The sequence below is a fragment of the Corvus hawaiiensis genome, chromosome 18, assembly GCF_020740725.1.
Source record: "Corvus hawaiiensis isolate bCorHaw1 chromosome 18, bCorHaw1.pri.cur, whole genome shotgun sequence".
Lineage (NCBI taxonomy): Eukaryota > Metazoa > Chordata > Aves > Passeriformes > Corvidae > Corvus > Corvus hawaiiensis.
The window spans coordinates 121,757-143,436 of record NC_063230.1 but is presented as its reverse complement, the minus strand read 5'-3'; the positions used below and the strand labels follow the sequence as shown (position 1 = coordinate 143,436).

Sequence of the window (21,680 nt, the reverse complement as noted above, 5' to 3'; positions counted from 1 at the left end):
GGGTCGCGGGTCCCCTGGAGCCGCCCCCTCCCCGGGCTCGGCTCCGCCGCTCCAGGCGCAGCTGCGGCGAGGGCGGTGCCGGGGAGGGGACGGTGGCGGGTCCGGCCCCTCTGCCCGCCCCGCCGGCACAAAACGGGAGGCGGGGGCGGCCGCGGCCGCACTCCCCGCTGCGGGCCGGGCCGGGCCGGGCGGCGTGGGGGATGTAGCGCTCAGCACCGCGGACAGCGGCGGGGCCGGCTGGGGGCTGACCGTGGGTCCGGGGGCCATGGCCGGCCTGCAGCAGGGCGAGAAGCAGCTCTTCGAGAAGTTCTGGAGAGGCACCTTCAAAGCCGTGGCCACACCGCGACCCGAGAGCATCATCGTGGCCAGTATCACCGCCCGCAAGCCGCTGCCCAGGTAAGGGCTGCCGGGACGCGGGAGTGGGGCCTCTGAGAGACCCCTCGTCCTTCTCCATCTCTAGTCCCCTTCCCACCATAAAGAGGGTCCTGAGTGTGTCCCCCCGCCACCACCAGTTAGTGGCTGGAGGACCCGGGGGACCCGCCCCGTGCGTGAGGCTGGGGGATGCCGGCTGGCTGAGCCCCCTCCCCGGGCAGGTGCTGTGTTCCAGAGCAGAGCAGGTTTGGGAAACTTTGGTTCGGTGGTTCTTGGAGCCCGGGATTTGGCTGAGCCCCAAGGGGGGAGCAGGATGAGGGGCTGGAAAGCTCTAGCTGGGCTGTGGAGAGGGGGACAGTGGTGGGGGGCATCAGCTGGAAAGTGTGACCAGCTCCCTCCCCGCCGTGCAGAGCCCTGGGGTGTGTGTCCTGCTGGTTGCCTTGTCTCTGTGTCGGCCCTTCACCTGAGACCTTTGGGAAGGTGAAACAGCTCCCCTACGGCTGGACTCTGCCTTGTCACAGAGGGGAGGCTGGTGTCCCCCAGGGACGCGCAGTGCAAAGAGCCTGGTTGCTGCCACGGACTGGGGCAGCTCTTGGGATGGTGTCCCCCACATCCCACAGCCAAGCAGCCTTGACTTTGTTCATCCAGTACCTGTCCTGTCCTCCTGCTCCAGGAAAGTTGGTGCCCCCATGTTTGCCAGAGGCTGAGCAACAGAGAAACGCATGAAATGAGGCAAGGGGGCTGCAGGTACCCCCTGAGCCACTCTGCCAGGCTGTCACACAGGCAAGGGTCCATGTGGTTTCCTCACAGCCGTGCACACTCTAATTTAGACCAGCTTTATTTTGCTGACTGTCTCAATTTGCTGACTGTCTCAATATTGGTTAATAATACACTGTTTGTGCTGGTTTTATAAAGAAAGGACACTTTTGCTGGCTCTCGTCTCTCTTTGCTCTGTTTTTCTTCTGCCAGCTTCTGCCCAGCTGGTGTGGAGAACCAGCCAAAGTTCCGTGGAGGTGATGGGTCTGTAGAGGAGAGGGTCTCGGTCTGCAGCAGGCTGAGTGTCGGAGGCTCAGCCTGCACTGAGGAGTAGAGAAACCCTTTGGAATGAGCTGTTTCAGATGCTCCCCGTGCCAGTGGAGGCTGTGAGCCACAGCAACAATGGGGATGGGGGTCCTGCTGCTTGTGCAGTGTGGGGGTCCCTTCTGCCCCTGCAGCATAGCTGCTGAGCACGGATTTTTCCAATCCCTCTGATTTCCATTAATCTGGCTAGGAAATTGGGAAGGGCATGGCTTTGGCCTCCAATGGAGAAGAGCAACTCTTGTTTCCACGGGCAGTGTTTGCAGGGCTTCAGCCTTTGTTGGGGAGAGGAAGTGCTGTGTTTTTCTCCATCCCTGCACCAGGTGTGGTTGGCACCTGAAGAACTGAGGGCTGGCTTACACACACACTCCTGCCTGACAGGTGCCTGAGTGAGCCGTGCTGCTTTGCAGTTGGAGGTGTCATAAGGCAACAAATTAGGGTATTGGGGAAGTACAGCAAGCCTGGGTGCCAGGAGTGATGCCTGGCTCCATCTAACCAGCAGTTTGGATTGTGCAGACATGCTGGTGGGGCTGAGCACCGTGGCTCGGGGTGTTTGCAGATCCATTAAAAAGTTGCCAAATGTGTGTACCTCTCTGTGCTGTTGGTAGTGACAGCTCTGGTGGGAGGGAAACTATCCAGGAGCTCTTGGCACACAGCAAAACGACCCCACCAGCTTGGCTTTGCTGTGGTTTGCACCTCAGCACAGCAGATCCAGGTCCCCATGCCAGGATGTGCTCCGGCCATGCTGCTATGGGGTCAGTGGAACCTGGTTCCTTTTGTCCCCTCGCAGTGTGTGCTGCTGGATGGGGATACACCCTGTGGTGTGGCCATCTGCACACAGTTGCTGAATGGGGCCAGCCTGGTGGGGCTCACCCTGGGGTCCGCAGGACCCATGCTGCACTCACCCTGTCCAAGGCATGGAGGGGCTCTGCTGCTTGAGGGGCTGCCACCAAAGGCTGTGGTGACAGAGATGCTGCAGTTCCCAGCTCCTCTCATCGGTGCTGCCGGCTCGGCTCGCATCCCACAGGGCTCTGTCAGGAGCCCGAGGCTGCCATTTGGGCAGGATCACACCTCTGAGATGCCAGATCTCACACCCTGAGGGGCTTTGCAGCAGGTCCCCATTGGAGTGCACAGTGATGTCCCCAAGCTGGCACTAGGCTCTTAGTCCAGCAATAGCCAGAGCCGGGCTCCTGCTCCCCATCCATGGAGAGAACAGACCCAAGGCTTGCAGCAGCTCCTCTTGTAGTGGTCTCAGTGCCCGGCTCCACTCTGGGTTGTTTTTCCTGAAGATTTCACTGTGCCAGTGCTTGGATCGTCCTCTCTTCCCTGACGATATTCCCGGCTAATTTAAGAGCAAATGACTGTGGTGCCAGAGAGCAGAGCGCACCAGAGAGGAGATGGGAAGACCAGTTAGCCAAATGAAATATTAAGATGACCATCTGGATTCCTGTTTTCTCCCACACTTGACAGCAGGTCCCCTGCAAACACCCTGCCCTGGATCTGGCCCTGTGCTTCCCACAGCAGTGGAGATGCTGCCATGGTTTCTATGCCAGTGCTGCCCACCTCCCCATCAGTTTTGCTGGCTGATCCCGTGCCCTTGTGGAGCGCCAAGGGGTTCAGCTGCAGCATGGGGGGTCCTGTCAAGGACCCCCTCAGTGTCCATAGCCCAAAGCTGGCCGTGCAGAGTGCCCTGAGCGTGGCTAAGGGCTCAATCCTGCATCCTTGTGGGGCAGTGATGGAGTTCCCTGGACAGAAAGTGATTTTTTTTTCCCCTTGCCCCATCCCTCACCACCAACTTCCTGCTGGTTCTGCAGATAAAACCTCTTCCATCTAAATTCCCATCAGGCTCTCTTGGAGGTTTGGAGGGTTAAAGCTCTGCTAAACCCACGGTTCATCCTGGAACAAAAGAGTATGTTAATACCTTCCCTCCTGGTCCTGCTGGGGCTGGGGGGACCATGAAATCCAGCCCCCCCAGACAGCTTTGTGCCCAGAGCAGAGCTCTGCCAAAGTAAATGGATTATTGACCAGTTTGCAGTGTGAAAGGAAAAAATGAGGTGATGGGGAAAGGGGCTTTTCCAATTAACCTTTTCCCACACGGGGCCTGGTGGAGCTTTGCTGTGCAGCTGAGGGTGGGGGACTGGGTGGTGTGGGGAGGTTGGGAAAGGCTGGGGCTGACCCAGAGCTTGCCTTTGCAGGGGAATTGCTCCAGTATATGTAAAATCCCAGTGTGGGATTTGAGGGGGTTTTGTGTCCAGTATGCTGGGGAGGGATGGGGTCAGGGACAGGGACCACCTACCCTGCCCTGAGCCCCTCTGCCAAGCTAGGGTGCCCTCATTCCCCTTCACTGGACCACGGGAATGGAGCTTTGGCTCTTGTGAACTGAAAATGCTTTTAAAATCTCCTTTGTTGAGGTGCCACCGGTCTCTGCCCAGCCTTTGGAGATGGGTATGAACACCATGCTCTGGCCCCAGCCCCAGAGCAGGATCCCCTTTCCTCCCTCTCAGCTGGGCTTTTGTCTCCATCTCTTCCCTGGGTGTGACCTCGGCCCCAGAGTGGGGCTGAGAGCCCTGTCCTACTAGGAAGCCTGACTTCTCCCAGCATTGCTACGAATTTCATCAGCACCTGTGCCGGGACCTGGGGACATCCAGTTGGGAGATGCTCCAGGGTATCCCTGGGACCTGGAGCTGATGGGAGTCCGGGGGCTTGCGGGATGATTCTGGGGGTGTTTTAGTTCTCTGCTGCCATGCTGCCAGCCACAGTACTGTTGGCATGAGCTGCCCTGTCCCCAGAAACTCAGCTGAAATCCACTTCTGGGCACTCTGGGACTGCGGGCTGTGGGTGCTGGTGTCAGCTCCTGGGGCAGCCGGTGATGCCGAGTGAGTGCCGGCAGCGCTGGGGGAAAGGAGACTCCTGCATCCCTCCCTGCCAGATGGTCTAAGTGGGTCACATCAGGGCAGCGCAGGGGATTTGTGCTTTAACCCTTAATCGCCCGGGATGCACCGTGCATGGAGGGGGAGGGATGTGCTGCTGAAGTGGGATTAAGCCCTGATTTGCCATTGCGGGTGATCTTGGAGACGAGTCTGGGTGCTGCTTGCAAACGCGCTGGGACAAGGGTGACTTGTCCTCCCCGCTGCACTGGGACAGGGCAGGAGCAGCCATGGCACTGCAGTGTCAGAGGTCTCAGTATCCCAGCGAGGGCAGAAAACAGCTGCAGTTCCTTTGTGGCCTTTGCAGTGACTTTTGGCCATCTCAACCTCTGGCTTCCCAGCCACCTTTTGATGGCCGCGAGCCCCGCGAGTCCGCAGCAGGCTGGCAGCCCTTAGGCAGGGACGTGGGGTGTGCTGCCGGGGAGGAAGCCCCCGCTGGCAGCCCTGCTGTGCGGATGGCCCCCCACTCCCGTTAATCCTCCCCCTTGTTGGCCGGGCATCTGTTCGCGGGAAGAGGCGGCGGCGGGGCCGGCCGCGCCAGCCGCCTGGCTGCCATCTGCTCCCTCCATCCCAACGAGCCCCTGTGCTAATGAGCCCGTGGCCCCTGCCCAAGAGGGGGGAGAGGGGCTTGAAAGGAAAAGCGAGGGGGAGAAGAAAAGCCCCTTCCTCGGAGGGGCTGTCAATAGCGAGGCTTTTGTCTGCCCCTGCCCTGAAGCTCCAGCTGGACGGCGCTGGGAGCAGGGAGAGCTAATTAGGCAGCTCGGGAACCGCCGGGAGGCTGGGGGCAGATGAGTGAGGGGAAGAGTTGGGGATGCCCGCAGGACCCACTCCCTGCTGCTTGCAGAGCCTTCATCATCCTCATCGTCCTTCCTCCCCTCGGCCCTGTCCATCTGCGTCTCCTCTGGACTGGTGCTGGGCACCGTGACGCTGCTGGCCTCCCCACTGGGAAACGCTGTGATTTTGGGGACAGGTAATTTCAGACCTGTAAAAGTCCATTTGAGAGCTTTGCTGAGCTCTGCTTGGGGCCCAAACCATGGGTCTGGTTCCCACGCCTCACCAGCAAGAACACGGGCACAGCCTGGCCCCGCTGCTGAGAGTGAAGGGCCACAGCAGCTGATGAGGAAACACAGGATGAGGGTCTCCCTGAATCCGGGATTTGCTACCCCATCTCTGGCAAAGGGGGAGCCTGTGGTGTCCATGCTGTGCCAGGGGAAGCACCGTATCCGATCTCTTCAGATGAGGGATGAAATCAGGTGGAAGGAAGCAAAAGGGAGGAAAATTCCACTGGCTGAGTGGAGGATTGTTTTGTAGAAATATTTGATTTCATCCTTGAACAAAGCCACTGAAGACACTGCCCTGGCTGCCAGGCAGCCCCATGTCTGCAGATGCTGGGGGTGCTGGGTTTGTAAGGGCAGCACTGGGGGGAGTCTGGCACCTCGGGGGGCTGTGCTGACTATGGGGTTCCCTCCCTGGCTCAGCAGCATCCGAGCACTTGTGTGAGGCTGTTTCATGGAGTGTGGAGAACCAGGCCAGGGGGAAATATGACTGTTTAGGGTCTTGTAGGGCTGGGGTTCATCCTTGCCTGGCTCAGGAAGCAGCACCAGCTCCAGCAAGCCCCCATCCCTGCTTGTATCCCATCCCTGGAGAGGCAGGAGAGCAGGACACTTGAACCCCTTGCACATATTCACACCCCTCCCACAAAGTCCAGCTAATTAATATTTAGGGATGTGAGGCCCTAAATAATAAATAGCAGTGATGACCTTGATGACAGGGATTTCTAAGGAGCTTCTACCCAGCGCCAGGTCCTGTGGCTGCTCTAGTCTCCTTGCTGTCACCATCTTGTCCCCATCATCTGGGACAGCCTGTCCTGTTGCAGCTTGTCCCCAGAAAGGGCCTCTGCAGATCCCACTCTCCTGGGGGGGGGGTGTCCCCCGGGGGGGTCCCCCTCTCCCTGGGGTCTCTGGGCTTGGGAGATTTCCCTGGCCTTCTCTGCTCAGCCCCATTCCTACCCCTTCCCACATTTCCATGGCAGGTGGCTGCACCTTTTTCTACATCCATTTCTCTATAAGACGGACTTACCAAATGCAAACCCTGAGTCACTGAAATGAAATAATTTCATGCATGATCACCCTTTCCTTTTCTTTCCTTGTTTTTTCCCATTTTCTCCCTGTGGGCATTGAAACCTCTTCATCACCGCAAAGCCTGACCCAGGCCAGAAAATCCCACCAGTGTTTCAGCTGCAGAGGGTGCCAGGGCTTCTGCCACAGCCCCTGCTCTGGCATGAGTCCCCAGGGGCTCTTTGCTGTTCTGAGACTGGGTCTGCTGCAACCCACAGTTCTTCCTGTGACCCACACACAGCTCCCACCCCCTTGGGTCCTCCTCTGGCCGCAAATCCCTGGTGGTACCATCAGCTGGAAAACAGGGCTGGGTTTGATGCATCCCCAGCAAAGGGCAGGGAGAAAGGCCAAATCTCAGGAGCCATCTTGTGTTTGCAGCCTTGCTTGATGATTTCGTAGGTGTGTGCAAAGGCACAGAGGTTGTGATGCCTGAAATCTGGTGGGAGTGGTGGGTCCCAGCAGCAGAGCATCCGGAACAGGGCTTTGGTATGGATCTGGCATATGCCGGGGATGAGCGGGCTGGACCACCACTCCCAGCAGCCTGGCCAGGCACAATGCCCACGTCTGTGCCACCATCTCCTGGCAAAGGCCATGTGACCCTCTGCAGGACACCGGGTGCTGCAAAACTGGCTTCTCCATCAGCCACTTGAGCCGAAAGCGCTGACAAACATGGGGAGTTTAAAAATAGCCGTTTTTTTCACATGCGGCAGGAACACTTTCCCTGCCAGCGCAGTGGGGACTGCAGGAAGGGCTTACAAAAAATAATGCAATTGGTGAAAAAAACTCTATTAAAAACTGTACTGGTGTTTGAGGCGGGCCGAAATGAGTCCCCACTCTGGAGGCAGTGAGGCTGGGGCTCCACTGATGACCCATTGAACTCTACATGTTTAATTTGTGTCTCATCATTAATGGAAGAAGAAGCAGGTGCTGGCCAGCCCCAGCCAGGGGCATCTCCTCATTCACCCCCGAGTGGGTGCCTGGGTGGGCAGGGGGACACTGTGGGCAGGGTCCTGCTGCCTGTGGGGCTGCTCTTCTCTCTCCTCCCTGGGGCAGGGAAGGCTGTGACTTTCGGGTATGGGCTGTGGGGGCTTTCTGCTGTTGGGTTCCAGGGCTGGGGTCAGGTGCCTGTCTCGCATGTGGGTGGCTGAAGTGCTCTGAGACCCACAGGCAATGATGAGAAAATGGGTTTTCTCTGACACTAACATCAAATTCCAGCAGCGCATCATCCCACTGGAACCTGATGGCACTTTGGCAATGGGCTGGTTGTATTGAATTGATCTCTGTGCCCACGTGTGTTGGAGGGTGACTGGAACAGAGTGGGGCAGGAGGCTGGGATTTGAGCTGCATTACTGTCAGGATGAAGAATTTAGCTACTGCCCAGCAAGAGAAATATTTTTGCATTAAGGGAGATTTCACAGTTAAAGAGCTCCTGCTGCATTAATCTGTGGGTCAACTGGAGCTGCTGTACAATCCCTGCCCACCAAAGCCGTGCAAGTGTAACACCAATCTATAATAGCATGTAAATAGAACAGAACTTACTCTCCACAGCTCCATCAGCTGCAGCCAGCAGAACAACCCTGCTCTGCCAGAGTGGGCATGGACACGGCTGTGGTCCAGAGGGTGCAGGAAGCAATCTGGAATTTGGGCAGATCTACCCCTGAGGCTGGTGCTTTAACTCACCTATAAAGCATTTGCCCTCTTCAAATCCCCCTGCTCCAATCAGAGCCTGGTCAGGATTGTTATGATGGAGACAAGCAAGACACGTGGCTTCAGCACTTCTTTGAAGGGATGGGGTTTTTATTCTCCAGAAAATTCCAAGACTGGCAACTTACAGAAAATAAACAGGATATGTTGGCTGCATCACCCCCAGGACCCTGGGACATCCCCAAGTGCAGAGATTCAGTCCTCTCCAGTGGCTGGAGAAGTTGTTGGTTTTGGACCAGTCCTTGTGCTCTCCCAAACACTTCCCACATGTGGGTCAGGAGCCAGTGAAGGGGAAGGATATTCTTTATATCTTTTGGAGGGGTTTTGGATGTTTTGGTGAGTCCAGGCTGCCAGGGTCCCTGTCTCCATCCCTGCCCTCACCGTGAGTGTGGAGCATCTCTGCACCTGCAGGGGCAGAGCTAAAGGCACAACACTGGCAGCATATGCCAGCGGAAAGTTTAGCTCCTGCTATGTGCTGCCTTGTGGCAGTAGTTACTACCCCATTGCCTCAGGATTTCACCACAATGCTTTTTTCCACCCAGAGCCCAGATTTCCCCATCCCTCCAAGAGGGCTCAGATGTTCGAGGGCTCTGGGCACAGGAGCTGTGCCATGGGGACGGGTGGGTTAATTTTGCTGTGGAGGCTTGTGGTCCAAAGTGCTGGCTGCCAACTCTCTGGGCTATGAATGCCACCCAGGGCACATCCATTCCTGATTAATGGAAACTGAAAAGCAGGACCCTAAGGACCTGTGGCTCTCCTGCCCCCTCTCCACTGCTGACTGCTGTTGCCAACCCTTGGCCTGCGTTGCTACCAGGTTTGTCCTGCACAGAGCAGAGGACAGCTCTGTCCTTTGCCTTCCCATGGTGGAAAAGCAGGCACTGGAGCCTGTGGACACAGCCTGTGCCCTGCCTGCAGAGCTGGCACTGAGACTGAGCCGCTGCCCTGCTCCCCCCGCTCGCTCTCCCCACCAGTATTGATTTGACCTGAACTCCCTGTAATGTGCTGTGATTTCTTTCAATTAGGCTTTGAGCGAGGCCTCTGCGACATTTAATAGAATTGAACCACTGCCTGGACTAGCACGGACCAGAGGGAGATGCTTGCAGATGCTCCCCCATCCCCAACAAGAGCATCCGTCCATGCCCTATTTTCCCCATGTCCCATGAGGATAATCCCACTGCTTAAAGGTTGCTCCTTGTCCCCTCTACATTTCCTAGCTCTTTGCATCCACTGGACTGGTGGGTTTGCCAAAGGACAGATTTCAGGGTGCTTCTTGCTCTGTGCAGGAGCAGCCCCACTGCAAACAGGAACTGAACCGACCCTGAGAACTCCTCATCTTCACATCCCCAGCAAAGCTTTCCCCTTTCTCCTTGCTGGCTGTCATCTCCTCAGGGATGTACCTAGCCAAGTCAGGGCTTGGTGTCACATTGTTTCCGGCAAACTAATGGGCAGGGTGCTTGTTTTCAGAGATTGTGTGGAGCAGAAATCCTTGCCCTTCATCTCCAGCTGCAATTACCAAAGCCAAGTTGATGCAGTTGATGGTAATAGGATGGTAACACTGTCTGAATTTGTATTTAATGCTGATTCCAAGGGTCTATAATCTTCATCAGCACCACATGACTTTTTATAGAACAGAAAAATGTGAGAGCGGTTAATGAGCTGTAATTCTGGAGAGCTTCTGCCTTGATTGGGACTAATTATTTTCTTTATAAAAATAATTAACCATCCACACAACCTATAGAGTGAAAGGCATGTGGCATTAATTAAACCATGTGGTATTTTCACTGCACCTTTATCTCCAGTTTCCCATCACATCCCAGATAGACGGTCACGCACTGCGGAAAGCCAGGCTGGGCACAAGCTGCCATCGTGTGAGGGCTTGTGCTGGGCACAAAGATCAGGCCCTGGGTGAGGGGGCTGCATCCAGATCCCAAATCCACAGCCTCTTGGCCCTGCATGTACTGTAAAACTCCTCGTTTGGGTAGGAGAGGCTGGTTTGGGGAGGATAAGGTGATGGTACTCATGTGTGGGCTGTCTGTGAGGGTACAGGGGGGATACTGGGGGTGTCAGTAGAACAGCCAGCGGGACCCTGGCAGGGCACAGGGGTCTGTGCTGTGTGCTGTCATTTGCTGTGGGGCATCAGGATATCCCAAAATGGAGGTGGTCACTTTGCACAGGCCAAACCTTTGTTCTCCAGTACTCTGCGATTCTGGGATGAGTCCTGGGCGAATGTGCCCCAGCACCGGGGCTGTGCGTGCTTAGACACACACCTATATAATACATAATTGTTAACAAAACTAATTCCTCTATTTTCCTGGAGATCTTCTGAGAACTAATGAATATATTTGCATAATCTTGATTTTGTTTATGAATAATTCTGGATTATCCAAATGTGAATAACACCAGGGCTTTGCCACTCTAGATTGCCTTTCAGCTGAGGATAGCAAAGCATTTTACAAATATTAGTTCAGCCTCACAAATCCCAGCAAGCAATAAAATTATTATTACACCCAATTAAAGGTGGATGGGATGGAGACTGAAATGATTCTCTGCAGCTCCTCCTGGCTGGGTCTGCCATGGGGACCCACCTGCCTCTTCCAAATCTTCCCCCTAGAAAGCAGCAAGCCGACAAATATCCCCCCCCTTTCTTTTTTGGGATGATTAAAACAATGTTCAGAATTGCAGGGTGGTGTGGATAGTTGAGAGCTGAGAGCAGACAGGAGGTTTCTTTCTGGCTCTGACTCCCACACAGCACTGAGCATCCCACAGCCCTCTGTGTGGCAGGGATGGCACAGCTATACCAACCTTTTCCTCCTTGGAGCACAGTGGGACGAGAAAAGGCCCTGTTTTCCCTTCCAGAAACTCTCCTTAACTCAAAACCTCCTCACCAGTTGTTCCTGGGCAGGCAGCATTACCACTGAGGTGTTTCCCACAGGACCAGGGGGTGCTATAGGGAAAAAGGATTGGAGTCAGACCAAACGCTCCCACCCACAAAGCTGCAATTCGGGAGCTTCCCAGCTCAGCTGACACTGCACATACAGGAAGGCAAAGGGCCCTTCTGGCCATTAAAAGCCCCTGTCAGCAAGTGAGGGTGGGAGTTTAAAGCCCACTTTCCACATCCCTTGCTGGGCTGGGAACGTTGCAGGCTCATGGCTCAGCAGCAGAAATCTGTTGGTTAATTCCTTTCCATGGGAGCTAACTGCTGCCCGTGCTTCCCTGCGTGGGGACATCTGCTCCTCATGGTGTCACAGAGCCCTCCTGGCCCGATGTGGCCCTGGCTGTGCAGCAGCCCTGTGCATCACAGGGGGATGGATGTTCAGGAGACAAGTTTCAAACAGAGCGATGTCCAGGGAACCCCTCCTCACCAGACCTTGCCCAGGTGATGCCCTGGCTGGAGACACCCATTTGGCACCCAGGTTGGGGACGTCCATTTGGATGCACCCCGTGGTTCTGTTTCAGGGAGGGCTGAGCATTTTTTAATGTTGGAGTCATTTCAAGCTGAGCCCTTGGGATCACTGTTTGTAGCCACAGGCTACTGAGCGCCATGCCTGTGTTCTGGCACATGGGGTGGCTCAAGGGCTGTTTTTTTAACAACGTGACCTGAGTGTCCCTGTCCCCAGCATGGATGGATGGATGGATGGATGGATGGGGCAGCAGTCAACCAGAGTCATTCCCAGGGCAGCTCTGCAGACAGATGGCAGCTGCATGAACAGGTTGTGTGTTTGGTGTTATCTGAGTGTTGGGACCTCCAGTGTGTTCTCCCCTTTTATCAGTGACAATTCAAAGGAAGAAAATTAAGAGAGAGGAGGAAAAACTTTATGTGAGTGGCAAAGGCAGCATTGCTGCTCCAAGTGGATCTTCTCCAGCCGCCTTCTCCTTACTGCTTCCAATGTGCCTAATTACTAATTAATTTTTAAAGCGATCTCTCAGTGCTCCCAGGAGCTCCGGGTAACTGTGTGCTTACAATTCTCTATCTGATTAAAATTTAACAAGTTGTTATTGGCAAATACACTATTTCACTGCTGGTTGCCATGCCAAATAGCATGGGGTTTGGACAGTGGGGGGAACGGGCACATCTGATGGTCCCTGGAGCAGGGGCTGACCCTGTGCAGCCCCTCGGGCTGGCCACTTGCGGGCAGTGCCAAAGTGCTTCTTTTCTAGGACATCCATGGGTTCATTTCTTTGTTAAACCCTTCCTAAAGCGTTAAGTATCATCCACTGGTGCTCCTCAGCTCCCTGTGCTGTGTTGGGAAGTGCCCAACCACAGCCACTGGGTTCCCTCCTAACCCCTGGTCCTGACCTTTGCCCAGCTTGGTTTTGCCCTGCGCTGCTTGTGGGCAAGGGCTTAATGGGAAATGTGAGCTCAGATCTGGACTTTTTCTAATCACAAGCTCTGCAAGGGCTGTTTCAGGTTGCCCCCGTGCCTGGCTGTCAGCTCACCCCCTTCATGGCTGCTCCAGGCTGCCGGGGGTGATGGCAAGAAAAGGATCTGGGAGTGCTGTTTGAGGCCAGCCTGAGACGAGAGTGGCAGTGGCGCTATGATGGGGTTTAGCATAAGCTCTCAACCCCAGTCCTCTGGGTCACTCAGGAGCCTGGAGTCCCAAAGCATGGATCATGGAACCATGTGCCAGATTGCTGTGCCATGGGGCAGCATGGCCATGTCAACACTTTCATCTGCATTTGTGGGCATCTGAAACAGCAAAGGCTTCTTTCTTCGTATTTCCTGATTGAGGAGACAACTGGCTCCTGTACAGACATGGGAACCCACAGGGTATTTGTCTAAGGAGGATTTGAGGGCAGGAAAGGCCTGAGAGCAAGCCTGGTCCGGCAGTTGTGCAGGTGCTGATGGGCAGAACGCTCCTCAGGGACCTCCGAACCAGCAGCTTGGGAGGCACAAGGTGCTGTAGAAACTGTTCGAGATGGGGCAGCAGTCCAGGTTTTCTTTAGAAACAATGTGACCATGTGCCATATTCCTCAGATTTCTCTCTGTTGTTGCTGGCAGCCAGTCAGCAGAGCCATCGTGGGTTGCTGGCAGTGAGGGAAAGGGACACAGAGCCCTGCAAGGTGCTCAGGAAGGAAGGGGAACAGGGGATAGGGCTCTTGGTGCTCCTGGGGAGGAGGAGACTGAGCCGTGGGGAGTAGGGAGAGGCTGTGCTCACCCTCGTGCCTGACCCTGCCTAAGAAGGATGGTTCGCACGGAGGCACCGCTTTCCCCCGTGGAGTTTTCCCTCTGCAGGGATTGTCCATCCCATGCTGCACAGCAGGAGCCGCTGCCGCTGCCAGCTGGTGCCCGGGACGGAGCCCTCCCCGTGGGCTGCTACCTCACAGCATCCCCCAGAGCATCTGGCACTGATCCTGTGCTGCCACTGGGGCCTCTTGCAGCAGGGAAGCCCCTCTGTTCTGATCCAACCATGCATAGTAAATCAGCTGCTGGAAAAGAAAGAGCCAAGCTGCTTTTTTGGCCCAGGATGTGCTGAGAGTGGTTGTTAAACCTTTCTGGAGTCCCAGAAGGAAAAGGAGCCGCATCCAGGCTTGTGCCAGGACACAGGGTTCCCGGGAGCAGGAGGGGGAGGAGAGTCACGACTGGCAAAAATTTGATGAAAACCGTATAGTACGGAATTGTATTTCTCTTCTGTGTTTGAACTGCTTCGAGAAACCCACGTGCCTTTCTGCAGCTGGTGCCTCTGCTGATGCACAGAAAAAAAGAGCGGGGAGAAGATTAAAATTGAACTGGCTTGGAGTCCGTGTAATCAAGGAAAATATCTCGGTGATTTGCTATTATAATTTTCAATAACAAACTGCAGGGCTCCTGCTGCACTAATAATAACGGGTTGAATGAGGTGGGGAAAGAACCTGCCATGGGGTGTTTGTGTGCGTGTGTGTGTGCTTGTGGGAAGCACTTACAATATTCCCCATCTCCTAATTTTGAAGAGGTATTTTTAGTGCATATTTCAAAGAGCTTTACATAAACACATCTGCTGGAGTTTTTGCTGGGAAATGTCTTTATAGCACTCTTTTTTGTTCCCTCCCTCTTGAGGGACAAGGGAATGGTCTGACCATTTTCTTTTTCAATCAGATGAGCAAAGCCAGAGAGCAAGAGAGAAAATCACAGGCTCATTTTGCCAGTGTCCAAAGACTTCTCAGCCCAAAGGGTGGGCTTTAGAAACACTTTGAGCAGCCCTCACTAGAGCCCAGGGCAGAAGCACACATAATATGGCTGTGGCATAGAGTGCAGGGATGTGGGAAAGTGGGGATCCTGACCCACCACTGCCCTCTCCTGCACAGCCAAAACCTCCAGGTGAGGAAAGGAGAGGAAGGATGGGGTGTTCCATCACCTGTCCGTGCACTTCTTTGCATGTTACTCAGGAGAATTGGCGAGAACATCCCTGGTGCAAGTGGCTGCAGGCACAGGAGTTTCTCCAGCCTCCCCTCAGGACACCTGTGTCCCGATGTTCCCAGTTCCAGGCAAGATATCTGTCCGTCATCATTTAATGCCAGTGAAACATTCAGAGCTTTCATGCTCGTCAGAGATGTTTTAACCTTTTGTTCTGGGGGCTCCAGTTGGCTGAAGCTGCTCCTGTCTTTTCACTGGGGGGTGTAGACATGATGGGAACATGAAGCCAACCAGGGCTGAAGCAGGGAACGTAGTAAAGTTTTTGTATTAGCTATCCCAAATCCTCTGACCTTGGAAGTGCTGCCAGTGCAGGTCTGCCAAACGCAATCAGTGCCCAGGGCCTCTGAAATGCTTGTGCCTCCAGCACCCAACCCAGCTGCATGTGCAAAGGAAAATAAAGGATAAAAAACCCCAAAAAAGGCTTGGTTAGCATGATTCAGCCCCAGTGTGCTTACACTGATGCTTGCAGGGCAGCTGGGAAGGGCACAGGGGCTGCACAAGGCCACTGAGGCTGGAACTGCTGGGGCTCATCCTGTGGAGGTGAGGGACAATGCAGCTGTGTGGGGAGATGGTCTGATGCCAGGGTCCGGCAGCTGAAAGGTCATTAGGAAGACAATTTTCCTGCTTTTGTCTCCTCTTGAGATGAGTTACTGCGGGGAAAAGGCTGATTGATGAAAGCTTTGTGGCAGGAGACTGCTGTGGGGCCGGGGCAGCCCCGGGCTGGGACACAGGAGCCTCTGTGGGCAGAGGAGGGCAGTGCCCGGCCCCGGCAGCCCCAGGATGGCAGCACACAGGGAATGTCAAGGGCACACCAAACCCGCACTGACTGCAGTCACTGCGGGGCCGACGGGGACGGGCGTCACTGGGCTCAGCTCCTGGAGCAGTATGTGTCACCAAGTGCCACATTTCATGGCCTGATGAGATGGCATTTGGCCATGGCATGGAGCACAGCAGCCCAGGATGGAGGGATGGGCATTTGAGGTTTGAGAGTTTGCTCACTGAGGCAGCAAATGCCTTGTGCCTTTGTCCCGTCCTCTGTGGACAGTGCCAGGATCTGTCTGTGGGCAGGAAGGGCAGTCCTTAACTGGTCTCCATGGTATCCCCACAAACTGGGGGTGACATCCCTTCCCCAGGGAAGGGAGGCAGAATGGGTTGGCCTCAGAGATCCTGCAGGGCACTGCCAGCAGCAAAGAACCACCCATCCCTTCTCCTCCATGTGGCCATAGTGGTTTATGGTGGTTTAACCCCTCTTCAAATAAGGAGTGTTTGGGTTCCTTCCCACCAGTGACCTTTGTATTAGGGTAGGTAATAGATCATTTCCCTCTGCTGCCAACATGTTCTGTTAGAGAAGGAATGCCTGTGAGAGCCCAAATCTGACGCCACAATGCAGAGGTGGGCAAGCTGGGCTGTGAGAGGCTTGTGCTGGTGGAGAGTTGAGGGCCCTGTGTGCCTGCTGCTTCTCTTCCAGCCACTGCAGCACTGGCAAAAATTGCCATGAGCCCAAAAAACCCCTCCTGTTTTTTGGGATGGGAAGGGACAGGATGAGCCAACTCTGGTGGGTGGTTGCACAGGGCATGTTCTGCACTGAGCTGGTGGCAGGCAGCCCACAGGTGCCGCCTTACTGTGGGGGGTCTCCCATCAGGAGCAGCTGTGCTTCTTCTGGACAGGTCTGATGGATAGGCTGGATTTCTACATGGGAGAAAGAAAGGAAAAAGAAAAATGAGTGCAAGTGATCCAATTGCCAAGTGGAAATGGAGAAACTTGGAGGGCAGGTGGGATGGGTGGGCAGCTGCCTTGTCCTGGTCCAACTGCCTGTGCCCAGGAGTGCATCCTTATGTACAAACATGCTACCAATACACTGGGGAGAGAGGCTGTGGTCCTCACTAGAAGTACTTGAGCAATGTTGTCCCCCAGCAGGGCATCCTTCCTGCCTCCTCTTCTTCCTGCCTCCTCTCGCACATCCCCTGAGCTGCACGAGTCCTGTGCTTCCAGCAGCATCTTGCTGAGCATCCCTGCTGCTCTCTCTGGGCCAGCTCCAGAAAAACCACCCACAGAGGCTTTTTCTTTCCTGCTGCAGGCATAAGCAGCAGGGAAGGTGTGATAATCCCTCCTTTGAGGCCACAGAGATCGTTCACACCAAACTGCATCACTTTTATATCAGTCATGAAAGACACAAAAGACAATAAGAAAAGAAAATCTCTCTCTCTCTCTCTCTCTCTATATATATATATATATATATATTCAATCAATGTCTATGGAGCTCCACGCCAGGGGATTACCAGCCAGTTTAAAGTGTTAGTGACTCTCAGCATCCATCAGAGGAGAACATTTGGTTGAATGAAAGCCAGCCTTTGATGGAATTGGAAATAATTATTTCCATCAATAATTACTTCCAAGCCCAGAAGAAATGGTTCCTGGCACGTTGCAGGACAGGAGTCCTTGATTGCCTTGAAGCCAATATGTTTTAACCCCAGGACCTGGAAATCCCATTAATGGGAGCAGAGGCTGGGTGACAAGGATGTTGCTTGCCGTGCCCAGGTCCTGGCAGTGGTGTTCCACCCTGCTGCCAGCCTGGGGACGAACCCTCCTGCCTCTGCTGCTGGAGTGCATCCAGCTCAGACTTTGCACAGGTCATTAATTTGGGGACATTTTTAATGGATCCTAGTGACTGAGCCTCAGAAGGCTGTTCTTAAAAGCGGTTTTAAGAACCAATTAGCTGGCACACAGAAAATGATTAACCATGTAGCTTCCTGGATGGTTAAAATAGTGGAAATGTTGGGAGGCAACTGGGGGATTTATTACAAACAGACTTTTTAAAGCAAGAGGGACTATTCACCTCCTGCATGTTCTGGGCCAGAAATATTTCACCCAGCTTCCCCCCCCTGCCCCGATCCCTGTCCCTTGTATTTGGCTGTGCATATCCTGAAATGTTCAGGCATTACAAAATGGGCTCCAAGGAGGAGCTGGCTGTTAAAGAAAGTGGATGCTTGTTGAGAGAGAAAACACAGGTGGAAAGAGAGGGGTAACCCTTCTGCAGGTGCTCCTGTGCCAACTCCAACCCCAAGAAGTGTTATTCATGGCTGAGGCAGGCAGCAGGATGTTCCCTGAGGCATGCAAGGCTCTGGCCATGCCTAACTGGGGCTTTTTTAACATCACATTGCTCTTTAACCACTCTCTTGCCCCCATTTAACCCTCAGATGTGCAGCACGCACCTGGCCCTGGCCCCTTGTTCCTATCTCCACAGCCCATGTGTGATGGCTCTGGTGGCCTCTGCAGCCAAAGCATCATCCTTCGCTGTGGCTGCAGGGCTGGCAGGGGGACACCCCAGCCTCCCTCTGCTCTACTGGGATCTACATGGCCTGGGGGCTTCAGGGTGTTGCTATTTCCAAGGAGAGAAGGTAGGTCTGGTAGCTGACACAGCCACAGGACTTTGCAGAGCTGACCCTAAACTGGCATGCATAGCCCAATCCTGGGATCGGCTTTAAGATGATAATGGGAAGAAACAGGGACACTTTTAGTGCCAGCTGAGCCCAACCTACCCTGGGTATCACCCCACAGCCAGGTTGGGCATGGACGTGCCCGTGCTTGCTTTATGTATTCCATAATGCTCTGGATGACACCAAACCCCAGTGTTTTCAGCACCCCTGCTGTGTACAGTTTATCACTTTTCATTAATCTTTTCATTCTTTGAAATAAACATCTGCAGGGCCTGGAAACCTATTTACTTTCCTCCCAAGTGTCTGCATGCAGACTTGTTTGGGTTTGTTTTCTCCATTTGGCTTCTTTCCTTTATTTGAGCTTGCACAAGCCCCAATGTTTCGTAGAAACCACTCACTCCAGGCTTTGCCTGCCTTTGCTCTGCTCCTTGCCAGCTCCCTGGGCTCTTGCAGGCACTGACCTGGCCCAGGTGGTTCTCCTTAGCTCTGCTGGGCTGTCCCAGGTTCTCAAGGTTGAGCTGTCAGCAGGACCAGGTGTGTTCACTAGCCCAGCACCTTATTTGTAGGAGTGGGGAAGTTTGCTTCCAGTCGAGTGATGAGGACGTGTGGCAAGGTGTTATCAAGGCAATAGTGCATTTGGAAAATTACATTTGAAATGCAAAAGGGTTTTTTTTCCTATTAGAGTGCAAAATCTGTGCTGTCTCTGCAGAGCTGGTGATCTAAACCCCACAGTGCAGGAGAAGATGTCCTGACTGGCTCCTGTTTTCCCTTCCCATTGGATTGGATCTGGCCCTGTGCTGTCCAGCTGCTCCTTGGCTGCATGATGCACGTGGCATCTCTGCCTGAACAATGAGCACAGCATGCTTGGGCTGGGGTGCAGCTTGGCTTGGAAATGGGGCATTTTAGAGCCTTGTAGGAGCATTTCCCACTGCAGGGCTGAGCACTGAGAAACCTGCAGCTCTCCTTCACAGCGGCACAGGTCCTACCTGCAAAAAGGAAAGGAGATTCCCCACGACCTGGAGAATGACCCCAGCTGAAGGGACAGCTCCTGATGGCTCTTTCTCTCGTCTTGCCCTGGCAGTGGGACGCTCAGCTGCCTGCCGTACCCTGCAGAGGACAGACGTCCCGAGAAGCTGAGCAGCTGCGTGGTCAGGGAGCCCTCCAGCACCAATGGCTGTGCGAAGGGGAGGGAGAGATGGGACCATGCTCACCGCAGGTCACGCAGGTAGGAGCCAGGGCCGTGAGCGGGGCCACCCTGGAACACGGGGATGGCAGGGGAGGTGTCCATGGCTGTTTACTCAGCCCCTCTGGGGCCTGTGAGAGCTGGGGGTGTCTTAAACGGCTCAGTATGTGCACAGAGAACGTATGCAATTGTATGAAATCCTTGTGCATGTTTGCACAGACAAACCTGCAGCTCATTTCTACTCCAGGGCTTGCTCTTACAGCCTCCTTCAGAGTCTTCCAAGACTTGCCAGCACTCCTCTGCACTACCAGGTCTGCTGGGAATCGCCCTCAGCAATTCTCCTCTCCCCATGCCTAGATCAGCTCAGCAGCATTGCCTTCATTAGGACACAGCCTCGTTAGCAGCTTGTCGTTAGTCCCTGACCACTTGAGAGCGGGAAAATGCATGGAACATTGTAAATTAAGTAACTGGGGTCTCTGAGCCCTGCCTGCTGAACTGTCTCTGGGATTGGTTTGGTTAAAGATGCTGGAAAGAAAGAGCAAGAAAGCACATTTCATATCTTCAGATTTCAGGCCAACTGGAACAATAATCTAAAGCACATTTTTAATTAGACTTTGATTATAATCGCGGAGGAACAATTGAAGTCAGATCAGCGCAGGGGAGAAAGCTGCCACATCAAAGACAAAAGACTTTATCTGGGGAGAGGGAGACGGGCTCTGCAGAAACAGCCTGTGGCTGCATGGTCAGGTGTTCCTTCCTGCTCTCCCTTGGCCGTGGCAATGCCCAGCCGTGTCCCTGGGTGTCTTTGGGCAGGCGTCTGAGCTTAGCAACGAGACGTCCTGGAAAATGCACGACTCTGCATTAAGGTAGGAAGCCCACTGAGCTCAAAGTGTGCCACATCCTCTAATAGTGCTGCTGCTGGTCTGTGAAATCCTTGGGAGGAGGAAGTGAGGAGGAGTATGTGGGTGCTCCGTGGGGTCATGCTGTGGTTGCACAGTGGATTTACTGCACCAGAAGCACTCGGTATCCACAGCTCACAAGTGAAGCATTAGCTTGCAGTTTTATTTTGCAGAGCTTTTATTTTTTTCCCAAAGTGTATTAAAAGCACTAAGCAATTGAGTTTTTATGATAGTGTAGTTTCAGTGGTAATTCAAGCCCTGGATGATCAAGTGTTGAGTGGTGGTGGAGTCTGAGTGTCCCCCCAAAATGTCATTTGCTCTGCATTAGGACTTTTGTTAGCAATAATGTTTATTCTTGCTGCAGAAAACTGCTCAGTTTTTGGCCTGTTTCTGTAGTGAAGATCTCACAGCGTTCTCCAACCATGGGGTTGCTTCCACCCATCCCTTGCTCCTGGCTTTTCCCAGTGGCAGAATGAGAAGTGGGGAAACTGAGGTATAAACCCAGCACCTTCAGTGATTTTTCAGAGGCCCTGGGGAGCTTGCTGTGCCCCCCAAAACCTTGGTCCTGGATCCATTTGTGGATTCAGAGAGATCTGTGGATCTGTTTGGAGATCCACATGGCTGACTTGGGCTGATTTAGGGATGCCACCAGGCTGCCACCAGCTGCCTCTGTCTTTACAAGCATTTGCTTTCATTAATGAGTAGCCACAGAGTTATCTGTTGTTTTTTTCAGCCCAATGCTCTGAATTAATTAACCACGGTATTTGCTTTTCATTGAAACATAACACGATTCAGCATCATATGTTTAAAGAAGAAATTAATTTGCAGGAGGCTTTATTTTCAAGGCTTAACAACTGTATAAGAGATGCATATCTCCTTCAATTGCCATAGTGTCTCAATAAATATATATATATTTCTAATCAATTGCTACTTAACACATGTCAAGTCTTTGTTATAGTTAGATGCATCTGGTTGCAATAATTACTGTATGCAAATTAAATGCCAATTAATTATTTAAAGCATATTTACAAAGAGCAACAAAACCTATAAATCTGTTTCGGAGTTGTTAACCTCAGCAAACATGTTTTAAATAATCAGCATTGCTATGGTGTAGCTGTCTTGTTGTATCTCTATTAGACACTTCATTTAAACCGTGACTAAATAATTTGTTAGAGGGTAATGAAGCAACACCCACACCGTCGGTCCACCATGAACATTGATCTTTCTGCCCCATGTCTCTGAGGTGGGGATGGCAGAGAGTCCCGTGTGAGCCAATTCAAGGTTTATTTTTCTTATTTTTAATGTTTATTGGGTCTTTTCCCCCATTCTCAGCCCATCGTGTGGTGGGGAGCGGCCGCTTCTGGCTCGGGGGAAGAAGAAGAAAAAGAAGTCTGGCCGCAAGAAGCGAAGGAGGTGAGGGAGCCATGGTGGCGTTAGGGGACAGGCTGGGCAGCCCTTGGCTGGGTGTAGGGAAGAGGGTCAGTGAAGGAGGTGCAGGTGGCCATGGTGGTGTGTGGGGCAGCAGGGAATGGCAGCCCTCAGCTGGGCGGGCGTGAGGGAAAAGGGTCTGTGT

General features: G+C 53.7%; 1 protein-coding gene across 4 annotated transcripts in view; it reads left to right on the top strand.

Moving 5' to 3' along the window:
* The first annotated feature begins 183 nt into the window (after positions 1 to 183).
* Positions 184 to 21,680, top strand: part of SRRM4 (serine/arginine repetitive matrix 4) — a 46,487-nt gene continuing 24,990 nt past the window's right edge. For all 4 annotated transcript variants that reach the window (XM_048322577.1, XM_048322576.1, XM_048322578.1 and 1 more), the window contains exons 1-3: positions 184 to 396; positions 19,107 to 19,250; positions 21,440 to 21,520. In XM_048322577.1, coding sequence (XP_048178534.1) covers positions 266 to 396; positions 19,107 to 19,250; positions 21,440 to 21,520 — 356 coding nt within the window. In that variant the 5' untranslated portion in view covers positions 184 to 265. The remainder of the gene's footprint in view (positions 397 to 19,106; positions 19,251 to 21,439; positions 21,521 to 21,680) is intronic.